The sequence below is a fragment of the Belonocnema kinseyi genome, chromosome 4 (assembly GCF_010883055.1).
Source record: "Belonocnema kinseyi isolate 2016_QV_RU_SX_M_011 chromosome 4, B_treatae_v1, whole genome shotgun sequence".
In the NCBI taxonomy this organism is placed as follows: Eukaryota; Metazoa; Arthropoda; class Insecta; order Hymenoptera; family Cynipidae; genus Belonocnema; species Belonocnema kinseyi.
The window spans coordinates 79,493,136-79,509,145 of record NC_046660.1 but is presented as its reverse complement, the minus strand read 5'-3'; the positions used below and the strand labels follow the sequence as shown (position 1 = coordinate 79,509,145).

Below are 16,010 nucleotides of genomic sequence, written 5' to 3'. Positions count from 1 at the left end.
ATGGGCCTTTTATAGTACTCTTTTCCCAAAAGTTACACATAAATTATAAAATTGTTTTTAAAAAATTAAATGAGACATTTCTCGTACTTTCGTACTAAAAGGATCCTGGCCAAGCAGGACATATTTTGAACTTCTTTGGGACCTAAGGCCTATCAGCACTTTAAATTAATTTAATTCAGCCCAATTATATTTCTTTAATAAAAATTAAACTAGTCCGTTTTTACTGAAAATTGATCATTTACAGATGAAAAATAAGCTACTTGGTTGAAAAGCTATAAGTTGAAGATTGAACTGTTCTGTTGAAACTTTGTTCTATTAGTAGGAAAATTATTTTTTTGTTTATCGAAAAATTATGTTATTATTCCATTACTGAATGAAAACTGCTAATTTTTCGTTAAAAATTTAACTGTTTGGTTGAAAATTTACTTTTTTGGTCGAAAATTGTTTTTTTTTTTTATTTGAAAATTATATATTCCATTCTTAAGGAAAGACTGATTGCGTTTAGTTCAAAATGCAACAATTTAGTCAAAAATTTACCTATTTCGTTGAAAAAATAACTATTTGATTGCAAATTAATTTTTTGGTTGAAAATTCATATCTTTGGGTTCGATTCAACAGTTTTAAATGAAATGCACCTTTTTGATTTCAAAATGCAAGAATTTGCTTGAAATATTTTGTCCCTCTTGATTAAAAAATCTTTCCTGGTTAAAGATTACACCTTTTTTGTTAAAAATTCATCTGTTTGGTTTGAAAATTTATCTATTTCGGCAGATATCTGATATTTTTTGTTCAAAAATGCAACTGTTTGGTTAAAAGTTAATCTGTTTTAGTTCAGGATTTAGCGATTTTGTTACAAATTCATTTTTTTGGTTGAGTTCAAGTGTTTTTTACTTAAAATTACAATTCATCTTCCTAGTTTAATTCGATTGTTTTTTATTCCAAATTAAAATCTTTTTTGGGTTTAAATATCAACTATTATATTTGTCGTTGAGAATAATGACTTTTTTATAGGAAATTCAACTCCTTGTTTGAAAATTAATTATTTTAGGTTAAAAATCCAACTATTTGGCTAAAAATTCATTTATTTGGTGAAAATTCGTTACTTCTGCTTGAAAATCCGTCTTTTTTGGATTGAAAAGTGATCTCTTTTGGTAGAAAATTTTGTTGTTAAAAATTCATCTCTCTTTAAAAAAAATAGATGTTTTAGGTATAGATGGTTCGTCTATTTAGTTAAAAGCCTAACTGCTTTTAGTTAAAGTTAATTCCATTTTATCTTAAAATTCGACAATTTGTTTGAAAGATTTTTTATTTTCGGACTTGAAAGTCGAGAAATTTCTAAAGCACTGGACCTTTCATCTTGTAAACGCAACTTTTTTGTTAAAAATTCACCTATTTTAGGTAGAAAATCAATCTTTCTTAATTGGAAATTCAACTATTTTGTTGTAAATGCAACTGTTTGGTTTAAAATTAATTTTTGGTCGTTAAAAATGTTAATATTTGGTTGCACAATGATCTTGGTTCAAATTACATCTTTTCCAGTTTAAAACATTCGACTTTTTACCTTAAAAACTCAAGTTTTTCCCCTATCGTTATGAATAAGTCCCCCTATTTTTTATTTTTTGGGAGTATTTTGGACTGTGAAACTTGTTAAAATATTATGATAGTATACTTCGAGTCTTATTTTCGGGTTTTATCAAACTCAATCGGAAAAAAAATTGTCTTGAAAAGTAGGGTGGATGTTCGTATTTGTGACATCACCTTGGGGGCTGAAAAATTCAACATAAGATTTATGTGATGATCTATGACGAAAAAGTTGAGGGGTAGAAAATCTGTTTAAAATAGCGTGAGGTAGTTTTTGAACATCCCCAAAGTGGTTCAAGTCGATTTGACGACAGACTCAGCAAGAAAGAATCAGGAGGTCCTCGTCCTTGTCTGTACCCGGCCATCAGACATTTTTCAAGTACTGGTTGCCAGTCGGGCAGACAGAATGGCGAACGAACCAGAATAAGTATGCAACTTGGACGCATTGTGACTGGCTAACGAGAACCTCAGACAACGAGCAACCGCAACCGTTTGCAAGCGCATTATTCCAGAACCACAGCCGACATATGACAGACGTGGCCCTTGGATATCCCTTCAAACGAGATTTATATTTAGAAATGTCAGACACTCCCCTTCAAAAATATATCCAAACGAAGTTCAAAACTACTCCATTTTTCAAGTAAAAAATAAATCTTTATCATTAAACGTACCAATGTGAGCTGAAAGATCGATTAACTTCCAAAGACGTGACACCAATCAGAGTTTTGAACCCCTCCCACTGAAAATTTGATCTTTATTTGAAAATAAATTTCTCTGATAATCGGACTTCGGAGAGATAAGGGGCCGTCTTTAAGCTACGTTACTAATTCAGGGCATTTTTAACTCCCCCTCCTACCCCCTTCAGCAAGAAAATGAAGTGGCTGTTGGCTAAATACAGATTTTACATTAATACGTGACTGTGTGGTGACTTTTAAGATAAAAGATGAATTTGTAATTCAATGAAATGCATTTGTAAGAAAACGGTTGAATTGTTGACCAAAAAGATGAATAACAAATACGTTGAAATATAAAAAAATAGATAAATTTTTAACAAACAAAATAAATTTTCAACCAAGAAGATTTATTTTCTATCAAAGCACGAATTTTCAATAACTTACATGAATTTTTAACCAGAAGATATAGTTCTTAAGAAAAAACTAAATTTTTTACCAAATAGTCATATTTTTATAACAATAGTTTAATTCTTATTCGTATAGTTAAATTTTCAAACAAAAAACTTGATTTTTAAAAGAAATTATTCCATTTTTAAATGAAAAGATGAAAGTGAAACCAAGAAGATTGACTTTGAACCATAACGACAGAGTTTCAAATACATACATTTTTTAATCAATTACATGAATTTTCAACAAAAAGTTTGAATCTTTAAAGAAAAATGAAAAAGTTACAGTTAAGCTACAAAATTAATTCTTAACCAAAGAGAGGAATTTTAAACAAAAAAGTTAAATCCTTATCCAAAATACATTAATTTTCAACTAACCAGAACCATTTTAAACATAATACATGAATTTTGAAACCAATTACTTGAATTTTCAACTAAAAATATCCGTTTTTTAATAGTAGAACTTTTAGCCAAAAAGAATGAACTTTTAAAGAAAAAAATTTGGATTTTCTAATCGGGTTCTTTTAATTCAGTTTGAATTTAAACGAAAGAATAAGAAACAGGGGAAAAAAAGAAGTTTCTTGAAAACAGGAAAAAAGGGGGAATTCTTTAAAAAGTACGTAAAGAGAGAAATATGAGAAAAGCATAGAATCTGAAAAATGAAATTGGTTTTCAAAATTATTAATTTCTAATCAAAGTTATGTTACCGACGTAGCTTTTGATGCGACCTTCTTATTAGAATTTTAAAGTTGGCTAAGAAAAATTAAAACTTAATTTATATTAATAAATCTCCATCTAAGATATCTTGTAGTTAGCGAGTATCCTAAGTCAGATCAAATAATGTTTTAAAAATGTTTCATGTTTGAAATACGTAACTAAAACGTCTTTAGAATATTGTATGTTTTTGGAACGTTATTTAGACTGACTTAGGAAGTTTTTGAGCCATTCTAATGATGTTCCTTAACGTTTGTGCCCGCTGGGTATGTACGCACTTAAAGATTTTCCTTATAACTGATAATATTAACCGTTTCCCATCAATTTTTTCACTTTTACATAAATATATAAGGAAATATTTTCAGCTAATTAAAATTTAATTGAGCCATGTTTTCCTAATTTCAGTGTTTATAAAATACCCTAATCTCAGAACAATGAATTCCCCTGCCGCGGGCAGGCTAACCTGCCGCCGGCAGTAGTTTAATAAACGCTAATGTAATTTATGGAAAGTTCCAAAGACTGTGAGTTTAATTTTTGAATTGCGTTCCCAAGTAGTAGTTTCTACCTTCTATGTTTTAATATCAGAGCTTTGGGATTACCTCGGACTCCACTAAGATTTTCGAGATAGAGGCGTTTTTTCTTGTTTCCCTGTGGCACATCATTATTAAAGTAGTATACATAGAGGAAACTCACCTCGCACCTGGAAGTGTCCAGTATCTCGACCTCGGTAGTAACATTATCGATAGGAACGCTGTGCCGGTAGAGGAAATCTGCAACAGAGTAGAACGAGATTAAACTGACACCTTGATATATGATAGACCTATCCTGGATCACCATCGGGAGATGCCCAAGTGTGATCCGGACGCTCTTACGGTAAGATCAGTCTTTCCAATGCGGAATTCACCGGGCTAGGTTAGATTCAGTTTACTGACCTTTGGCAAACTCTCAATACGCATATCTAATTTCTGTTGATCTAATTTTCTTTCTTAAGGATTTGTCCTTCTAGGGTAAATGTACCAATGTACCACAGAGGAAACAATTGCTTTCTGACTGTTTTATGATTTTTGCCAGATTAATTCATTTTACCTGTTCATTAATATTTGAAGATAAAATACGTCCAGTTACCTTCACAAGAATTAGAAGTAATCGGAAAAAGTTTTGTAAAATTCCATTGATTTAAGTCAAATTAAAGTAAATTTAGAGGAATTTTCGGAAAATGAAAAAAATTCGATGGAAATGATGAGAATTCAAGGTGAATTAAAAAAATGTAATTCAATTAAGAATAACATAATAATAAAAAAATTCATTTAATTCGGTAAGTTTAAAATAAGTTGAAAAGTCTGAAAGACGAATTCTTTTTAAAAAACTTTTAAAAAATGAAGAAAACCCACTGAATCGAGTAGAATTAATTAAATTTATCAAAATTCATAAGAATTTAAAAATTCCAAAGAATTAAAATGAGTTGGAAAACATTTTTTTTAAATCATGGATTTCAGTAAAAATTAATTAACTTTAGAGGAATTTCCGGAAAATGACAGTAATTCGATGAAGTTCATACAAATTCAAGGCGAATAAAAAAATGTAAGTGAATTAGAAAATAATATAAAACATTAATTGAATTCAGTAAATTTCGAATAAGTTTAAATATTTTCAAGATGAATTAAACAAAAACTGAACAAAAATCGAAAAAAATCCATTGAAATGCGTAGAATTGAGTGAAATAAAAAAATCTAAGAAAATTACAGGAATTCAAGAGAATTTCAAAAAATTGAACAGAATAAAAAATAATTCAGGATAAATTTATAAGAATTCATTCTTCCAGATTCATTAAAATATGATAAAACCCCGTATAATTCTATGAAATCATATGATATTTCCCGAAATCCTGCAAAATTCATTAAAATCTGAAATTCTAAAAAAAATCTTTACAACCAAAAGACATTTTTTTCAAATCCCTCAAAATCATTAGGCTCCTCAAAAATCGTTTGAAATTTTATGAGTCTTTCGAGAATTATTTAGAACATTTAAAAATAACCTAAAATATTGCAAATCCTTTGAAAACCCTTGACATTTTCTAAAGCTTTTTAACATTCCTTGAAATTTTTAAGAATACCCTACAATTTTCTTAATCTTTCTGTATTCCTTCAAATTATTTACACCTAATAAAATTCCTTAAAATCTTTTCAAAACCCTAACATATTGCATGAAACTTCCACGGAATTTATAAAAGGTAACGTTAGACCTAAAATCCATAAAAAACTTGGTAAAGGTTGAAATTAAAAGTACTTGGAATCTTTTTAAGAATCCTGAAATCTTTAAAATTTATTTAAATTTTTCATAATACCTTCACATATTTTTTAATCTTTTAGATACAACGAAATTCTACATTTCTTGTTAATAAATTCTTTGAAACCCATGAAAATATTGCAAAAATCTATGAAATTCTACCAAATCTGATATTTCCTGAAACCATGAAAAATGTATTAAAATACGTTGTGAGATTTCAAGCTCCTATTTAAATGATATAAATCAATCAAGTTCTTGGAAATTACTTGAAAATTGTTAAATATCTTGAAAATGTCTTGTAATTCTTTAAAATACCCTACAATATTCGAAATCCTTTAAAATTTGTGGAAATTCCTTTAAAAATTAAAGTTCATAAAAATTCTTTAGAATTTTCAAAAATACCCTAAAATTGGTTAAATCTTTCAGAATTCCTTTAAATTATTAAAATATATTCAAATTTCCTGAAAACCTTTTTAAGTAGCCTCAAATATTTAAAATCCTTTGAAATCTTTTGAAATCATTTGGAACTTTTGAAAGCTCTTGTAAATTCCATGGAATGTTTCAAAATACTCTAAAATCTTTAAAATCATTTGAAATAGGTTAAATATTTTAGGAATATTTTTTAATTCTCTAAAACACTTTTTAAAAATTCAAGAAAATAAAAAGTAATTTTTTACTTTAAAAAAGTGTTTGGATATCACACTTTCTTGTGAACATGATAACTGCAAACCGTTCCGGATAAATTGATAAAATTTAGAGGGTGCATTTTTATCACTGATATCTTGAAACTAAGTAAAGGATTTCTACAAATATTTTCTGCACTTTTTTGAGTACCATATAATATTTTAAAAACTGATTTTTACAGTAAACTATAAAAGATTCCTTGGTTCGAGATGAATCAATTGACCTATAATATTAATATATATTATCAAATGGTGAGGAAGTTATGGGCATTTATATTATATTAAAAATCGAATTCTATGGTACAAATCTTCTCATTCTCATAATTTAAAGTTGGTGCCAGAATACAGAATATGTGTTGATTCCAGACGAATCGATTGACCTATATTGAAACGTTTGATTGAAGAGTAAGGAAGCTATGGTAATGCATAATATTTGAAAAAAGGGTTTCCATTGTAAAATTTTTTTCAATAACATTTTTAAAAATTCATCTGAGCATGGAAAAGATTCCTTGATTCGAGACAAATCGATTGACCTATAATATTAATACACTTTATTGAAGAGTAGGAAAGTTATGTTCGTTTGTAATATTGGAAACATCTGTTTCAATAGTAGAAACTTGTAAAAAATATGGGCATAAAAATAGGAGGTAAAGATGATTTGTAAGCTGATGATGATGTAGATTTGTGAAGGCCTTTGGTGCAAGAGTGAAGACTTGTCAATGTGGAAGAGAATGAAGTGAGTGGAGAAGAAATTAAAGCGAGGAGAAATTCAGATGGGAGAGACGTTAAGGAGGATTGATAGGAATGAATATAAGAGTGAAGAGTAGGAAGATTGCGACGTTGTTGGTCGACTGCTCGGCATAATACGCGATAAAACCCGAGGCCATTGTTACGGTACTGGTGCAGTTTATCAAAAATAATGCACCGCAAGAGTGACTCTGCATTTCTCTAAAGCCAAATTGAATTTAAAGGAGGGCACTGATTGTACCTCCAACCTCTCGCGAACGACCCATTTCGTTACATACTTCCGGGAGACTCGAATCCATCGGCAATTATCTTCAAAATCCAGAGGCAATTATCTTCAAAATGGAGCGGCAATTATCTTCAAAAATGTAATCATTACATGGTAAAATAAAACGGAACCAAATTGTTTACCTTAATTTGAGAACAATTAGATCTGAGAGTATCTTCTTCTCCCTTAGTTTAATTTGAAAATATCACAGATCTTTTTATCGATTGACCTAATTATAAACCTACTGTCACTTTCTGATTTTGATTTATAGCTTCACTGAAAAAATTTTTTCGTTTATACCAGAAAAAATCATTGGTCTTGCCTTCATTTGACAAAAAATAAAACCTTTGCATATCATTCTAATTATCAGTTTCTAATAAAAACGGATCTTTTTTGTGGATCCAAAAATAGCTTTTACATAACTTCATTCATATCTATCAAGCCGTTTTGGAAAATTTTTATTTTCGCTGTAAGAGGAAAATGATGATTTTCCTATATAGAGCCCCCTCTATGACTCTGGAAAATAATTTATTTTATTTCTAAAATTGTTTCTTCAGAAATTTTCAACCAAGAAGATTAAAGTTCTACCCATAAAGAAGAATTGCTAAGAAAATGCATGCATCTTTAACTAAATAGTCGAACTTTTACCTAAGAAAGATAAATTTCCAACAAAGTAGTTGAATTTTCAACTGAAAAATATACATTTTCAATTAGAAATAACATAGTTAAATTTGCAGTGAAAATAATTAATTTCTATATAAAATTATGATTCTTCAGCCAAAAAAAAAAATTAATTGTAAAATCAAAGTTTAGTTTTCAACGAATTAGTTGAATTTTCATTGGATAAAAGTGTCTTTTAAACGAAAAATGTAATAGTTGACATTTAAAGCAGAAGGGGCAAATTTCCAACGAAATAATTTAATTCTTAACCAAAAAAGATGAATTCTAAAGCAGAAATATAATAATAGACTTTTATACAAAAAAGAATTAGCTTTCAATCCAAAATAGTTGCATTTTAAACCAAAGAGATAACATTCCAAGCAAAAGAGACGAATTTTCAAACAAAAAAGACAAACAGGATTCAACAAAAAAGTTAATTTTTAATTAAATAAATAAATTTCCAAAACACAAAAAAAATTAATTGTCAATAAAACAGTTTAAGTTTCGACGAAAAGGCATGACTTTCTAACAAAATTGTTGAATTTCCCATACATTTTTTTTGTTACTTTAGAAAATGTTTTTACATATTGGTCTGCTTTCGACTTCTACTTCTGGAGGATTTACAACTTCCTGGAATAAATAGGAATATTTTAGGAAAATTTTAATTTCATGTAGGGAGAAAAATTACAATTTTCCTATATTGGCCCATAAATCTCTATAGATCCAGAGACTTTTCTTGTCTTCAAAAAGTTTTTCTTTAGATTTACGTAGTTGAAATATTTATTGATACATAAAATTTTTTCATTTTTTTAAATGTAGAAAATTTCTTCGAAAGCTTCAGTTCCAAATTTCACTTTATCCTGATGCGCAATTTTCTGATCAAATACAAATTCCGAAATCTTTATAAAAGCGTTCAATATCATTTTTATCCAATTTTAAAATCAAATTTATCAACCGTCATTTACTGTGTTAATTCTTTCTGATAAAGACATATTGATGGACCTACTTCTGAATCTTCTACCATCCTGTCTGCAATACCGATTGATGAATTTACTGAAACCTGGTTTACTTTCTTTATATCATGAAAACCTTTCTGATATTGAGGATACAAAATCAATCTAATGGAAATTTTTGTTGTTTGTGATAAAACACATCGATTGACCTATTTATGAACATTCTACTATATTCCTATTCATGGCCTCTATTGGCAATTACTAATTTTCCTTCGAATTTTTTATTTTTGACCTCTTAAAACGCATTACTTTGTTAGTATTATATTATAGTTAATATATTGATTGACCTAATAATGAATCTAATACCATCCTATTTGCCAATACCAATTTATAAACTTAAAAAAATTGTTTACTTTCTGTTTATCATAAAAAAATTCTTGATATTGGGGATACAACATAACTAACCACAGTAAACCCCAGGAATAAATTTTGTCTTTAAATTGGATAAAATGCTGCAGCACATTTATCTCACGAAAATAACATTTATCTGACGAAAATATTTATGTGATATGTATGTATGTATGTGATATGTCAAACGGCTGCGTCTAGGTTCACCGAAAAAATATTCTCCATAAATTTGAAAATGCTCGCGGTATTCATTTTCTTAAATCGCCTGACTTTATTTAAATGATTTTAACCAAAAAATAAGTATACTCTAGAGTGAACACTTAGCCAAGTTCTGCCCTTTACTTTTGTTGAACAAACCTTTAGTTTCTGTCGACCCTGATGAAGACTTCAAAGATTCTAAACAAACAATATAAAGTATAAAGTAACCAAAGTTCAGTCTATGTATTCTTCAAGTGTAGGTAGATAATGTTTTGGTTTAAATCATTTCAATAAAGTGAGACGATTTAAAGAATGAATACCGCGAGAATTTTTTAATTTATGGAAGAAATTTTTCCGGTGAAACTAGACGCAGAGTTTGACATATCATATATGCCAAATAAATATTTTCGTCCCATAAACTTTTATCATTTGTCAGATGAATTTGATATTTCTTTAGATAAGCGCGCTGCATCTTTTTTATCCCATTTTAAGATAATTTTTGTTCCTGAAGTTTACTGTGACGTAAATTTTTGTTAGTTATAATAATAAAACACATCGATTGACCTATTTGCGAAAATTCTACTGTATTCAAAATTATGAGCTCTATTCGCTAATGTACATTTTTGGTGAAATTTTTTACTTTTTCATTCATAGAAAGGCATTACTTCTTTAGTATTATGTTACAGTTAACATATTGATTAATCTACTGATGAACCTTTGACCAGCATGTGCCAATATTAATTGTTGAATTGAAAAAAAATTGTTTACTCTCGCTATATCATGGAAACCTTTTTAATATTACAAATGCAGTTTTGCTCTGAAATAAATATTGGTTACTCATAATAAAACACATCGATTGACCCATTTATGAACATTCTATCATATTTCGATTGATGGACTATGTTCGCCAATATTAATTTTCTTGAGAATTTTTTACATGTGCATTCATAAAATTCATGACTTCTTTAGTATTATGTTACAGCTGACATTGTTGACATTTTCACCCTTCATTATTTTTTTTCTGACCTTTGGTTGGTTCTAGGTACGTCATACAACCGGTTATGCTCTTGTAAACTGCTTTTATGAATAAGCATGGCGGCGTGTAAGATTACCTCCACGCGTCGGTATATCTCGAGCCAACGTGGGCTGAAGTTCCGTGTAACATGTAAATTGCTTAAACGCTTGAGGGGCCCTACACACGAGAAGCGCGAAAACTTGCACTAGCTTCCTTACGACGGGCCCGCTCAAAATTTTAGAAAGCCTGTCACACAAAAAACAAAAAAGGTTCATTTTTCACAAAAAGATGTCCTCAAAACTTTCTGAAACAAGATTAAACAACATCTGGTTCATTTTGAATAATAAGAATATTGAAAGATATTCGGTTGATGTTATTTGAGCATTAATTATTACAGCGAACATTGCTAAAGTTTAAAATAAACTTGTGAGAAAATTAGCCGGAACAACATTGAAAACCAGATTTTCTAAAAAAAAAAGGCGTCAAAACTTTCTGAGAGAAAATTGAACCGCAACTGGCTCATTCTGAAGAATAGAAGCATTGGAAGCTATTTAATTGTTGTTGTTTTTTTATTTTGGCATTGATTATTGCAGCAGACAGTGCTGAAGTTGAAAATAGGTTTGTGAGAAAATGAACCGAAACAAAATTGTATAACTAATTTTTCTAAATAAACGGCGTCAAAACTTTTTGAAAAAAAATCTAACCACATCTGGTTCATTTTGAAGAATAAAAGCACCGAAGGTTATCCAATTGTTTTGATTTTGTCATTGATTATTAGAGCGGACATTGCTAAAGTTCCAAATGAATTCTTAAGAAAATGTGTCGAAACAAAATCGAAATTCTAGTTTTTTTTCAAAAATTAGGTCAAAAATTTGTGTTACAAAATTGAACCACATCTGGCTCATTTTGAAGAAGTGAAGCAATAAAAGCTATTCTATTATTTTTATTTTGACATTGATCATTACAGCGGACATTGCTGAAATTTAAACTGAGTTTGTAAGAAAATGCGCCAAAACAAAATCAAAATCCTAGTTTTTTCCAAAAAACGTCGTCAAAAATTTCTATGACAAAATTGAACCACATTTGGTTCGTTTAAAGGAAGAAGAGAAGCAATAAAAGTTATTCCATTATTTTTATTTTAATATTGATCGTTACAGCAAACATTGCTGAAATTCAAAATGAGTTTGTAAGAAAATGAGCCGAAACAAAATCGATATCCTAGCTTTTTCCACAAAGCGACATCAAAAATATCTATGGTTAAATAGAACCACATCTGGTTCATTTTGGAGAATCGCAGCATTGCAGAATATCCCATTGTTTTTATTTTGGCGTTCATTATTAAGCAAACATGGCTGAAGTTCAAAAGGAGATTGTTAAGAAAAAGAATGAAACCCTAGTTTTTTTAAAAAAAAGGTGGCGAAAAGAACTTCCTGGAACAAAATGGAATCAGAAGAGGTTCGTTTTGAAAAATAGAAGCTTTGAAAGCTATTCAATTGTTTTTATTTAAACATTATCATTATAGTATACATTGCTGAAGGTCAAAATGAGTGTAAGATAATGACCTGAAACCAAATTGAAACCCTCGTTGTTTTGTACATCCTTTACGAATTTAATTTGCTACACTCTTTGCATATTGAGTTACCTTGTAACAACCCAATATCCGGGATGTCAGAAACTGGAAAATCATCTAATCATATAAAAAAGTGCTAACCTACATGCTGCACGTTGCTCTATAAAAGAAAACTATCTTGAGGTAAGAAGACACCAGGAAACGTTATGTATAAATACGAAAGAAAATAATCTTAAAATGTGGAGTTATTGTTATTGTTTAAGTTGTACTATAAAGAAAATTGTAAATCAAATAAAATCATATAATACACGTGCGATGTCTATATGATTAATATAAATAAATAATTACACTTGAAATTTAGTTCCTGTTCCACTTTCAATACGAAGCTAAAAAGTGAAACAGGAAAGATTTTGCTAAGCTTTTCACAGAACCATTATAATCTAATTTTTTGTAAGATAAGACTGCAAGATTTTCATCTAAAATTTAATAACCTCTATTCAGGAAACATAATAATAGTTTCAATTTATGCAAAAATAGAAAATTATTTATAAAGGTTTAAGGTATCAATCGAGTGGATCAGAAATGTCTTTCAAATGATTGACACGTTGTTAGCTGCTATTCTATGCATTATTAAGGACGTAGTAAGAAGAGCGATTTTCATGGCTAGTCGGATTTGCTTCGCTGACATGCTAGAAAACATAGATAATGGGTACTGAGTGTGAAAGTACTGAAGCAATGAGGACAATAATTTCAATTTGATGCACTATCGTTTGTGCAAGCCGGTCTATCATCACTTATAGATTGCAGAAAATGATACTTTCACAGTTTGATTCTTCACTTTAGTCATATTTTTGCTAATAAATTTATATGCGATTTCATTCAGCGATAGCTTTTGAATAATAGCGTTGTACACAAATTTTAATGATTTAAGTTTGAAAGCTGTATTAATACAAATATGTTAGTTTTGAATTAAACGGAATTCTATTCTGGCAAGAGCTATAACTTTAAAAGTGCAATTAAATTTATCATAAGAATATATAATTTAAAATTAAAAATTTTGCTTTAATTGGACAGGATTCTCTGCAAATACATAGATCTCATTTTAATCCACATAAGTCTGTTGAAGCCATACAATTTACTTGAAATCACTGTGATTCACTTCAATTCGATAGTAGAATTCATGTTAATTGTCTATAAACTTGAAGCCAAAAAATCTACCCTAATTCATTGTAATTAATTAATTTACATTCATATTTTATAATGATGCCACTAGAATTACCTTGAAGTTTTCAAACTGCACTTGTATTAAACTTAATTCAGTGGAATTGCTTATAACTAACCTGATTTCGATCAAGATTTCGATATAGGATCCCTTGAAATATAAGAATTTTTTTGAATTAATTATGTCTGTTGTTTATAATTTGGACATTTTTTTTATTTTTTATGGATCTATAGAAATTCACAGATTTTACAGTCAAAAAAATTTTTTAAAGTTAGGATAACAAATGTAAATATTGAAAAATTGTACCCAGACTGATGTCTTTTACATTATTCGATAAAATTTTTTACTTTTTTGCAAATTGTTATATTACATTGAGGTTTGAATTTCCTACCAAAATTTACAAAAAAGCAAGTCTAGAAAAAATTTATGACTACAAGAATCTATAAGAATAAAATACAACAATATGCCCAAAAAAGTACAAAATTCGTCTGAATAATAGATAAAAGTTGTAACTTGTGTAGTAACGTATTGAATTTATTTGGTGCTACCTACAAAAATGGTTTCAGTTTTTTTACCTTTTTTATAAACAAATTTTCATTAGCAATATTCCCTTATTTTTAATTCTCAAGAATATTAGAACTATAAAATCATATTTCAATCCTAGGGAATGCATGTCTTACTTCAGTTTCGTGCCGCAAAACGTTTAGTCTTTTGAATTATTATCCAAGTTCAACAAAACACGTATCAACAAATGTAAAATTGCACGCGATTGCTCTAATCGTTTCAACACACGCAAAGGGACAAGAAATCAACTGCATGAATAATAATATATTGAACATATGATCGTTATTTAATTTTCCAAAGCCTACAAATACAACTATTTTAAACACGATAACGTATACTCTTTGGAATTTAAAAAGATAAATTATTAAGTTAAACTCAATGATTTTCATTCTCGTAAGTTATTTTTGCATCTCAGCCAGAAAAACGTCAGTTTCTACCGATGGTAAAATTTACTCGCAAAGTTATTTCCATATATATTACAATATTATAATTAATGTGAGCATATTCGTGTGGAAACGAATAAAATTTTCTCCGATGTATGAAAATTATCACGTTCATAAACAAGAGATCGATAAAATGAGTCCTGCTTTATCGAACGAAAGGCTTATCCGGGTGATAAATTTCACGCAGCAGGTGCAACGTGCGTTGGAATCGTGATGGGCTCACATCTTAGAGCTGTTTTTAACGTTCAATCTCTCGTTCGATATCGTCCAAAAGAAAAATTAATTGGAAAGCCATTAAGAACATAAAGCAAAAATCTTAATTATTTTTATAAGGTTGGCTCATTATTAAGATTGATATCGAGAAGTGTTATAAGGACCATTTTAGTCGAGTCAAGCTTCATTCATACCTCCAAGTTCCAACATAATAATCTGGTTTGACAATTCAATTATTGAATCAAATGATTGGCATAAATGCGCCTCAACTTATCACAGAAAAAACAAAAGATAAATTTTACATTGATTTCAGTCGAAAGATTGGATGCAACAGAAATTAACCTTATCTAATAAGCTTTACACGAAATTGAGATAATTTCGTGTATGTAAACTGTCTCGATATAATTTTTCAATAATAAGCGTCTTCTGCTATGTAGTTGACGTCAAGGTGAAGAATATGAAACTATTTTCAAAATCGGTCTAAAAATCAGGATAAAAGATTTTCAAAAACATTGCAATTATTACAATTTTATTTTTTAAATAATTTCACTTAATAATTAAACCCAGTCGAAGAGTCACCATATTCACTATGATCTTAACCATAGTTCACAAGTTGTGAAATAGCAATTTCCGTCCTGCCATTTTATTCGTGAAACTATTTTTTAAATTAAAATTTGAAATATACTTTAACATTTTAATTAATTTTTAATTGTTAAGATTTACACTCAATTTCAATCTGAAGTAAATTAAATATTGAACTTAGTTATCGTATTAGAAATCTTATTAATGCTTCAGCTTGAAAATTTATTATTTTAGTTTAAGAACCTTTTTTTGTTCGAATTTTAAGTATATTTTTGAAAATTATTTTTGGATTGAAAATTAATATTTTTAATAGAAAATTTAACTATTTATTGCAAATTATTCTGTTTTAGTAGAAAATGAACCTCATTGGTTAATAATACATATTTTGGATGATATTTAGTTTCTCTTATCAAAAATTAATTTTTTATCAGAAAATGAACTATTCCATTTTTTCGGAAATTTTTCTTATATTGATAGAAATTTAATATTCCTGGTTGATAATTTGTCTTTTTTGTGAAAAAGTAATCTTACCAGTTAAATTTTGCTGTTGTTAATAAACTATTTATTTTGCTGATGATTCATCATTTGCGTTAAAAAGTCATTTCTTTAAGTTGAAATTTGACTAATCTCTTCTTTTTGAAAATTTATTTTTTCTTATATAAATTTAATCATCCTAATTAAAATCTGAACAACTTAATTACAAATTTCTTTTTCCATTTGAAAACATATTTTTCTAATTGAAAATTCAACTAATATATTTTTGGTTTAAGGTATATCTTTTTCAGT

General features: G+C 28.6%; 1 protein-coding gene across 3 annotated transcripts in view; it reads right to left on the bottom strand.

Moving 5' to 3' along the window:
- LOC117171367 (ras-related and estrogen-regulated growth inhibitor-like) overlaps positions 1-16,010 on the bottom strand; it is a 177,963-nt gene that overhangs the window by 84,016 nt on the left and 77,937 nt on the right. For 2 of the 3 annotated variants that reach the window (XM_033358616.1, XM_033358615.1), the window contains exon 4: positions 4,109-4,185. In XM_033358616.1, coding sequence (XP_033214507.1) covers positions 4,109-4,185 — 77 coding nt within the window. The remainder of the gene's footprint in view (positions 1-4,108; positions 4,186-16,010) is intronic. The other variant, XM_033358617.1, reaches the window with a different exon arrangement.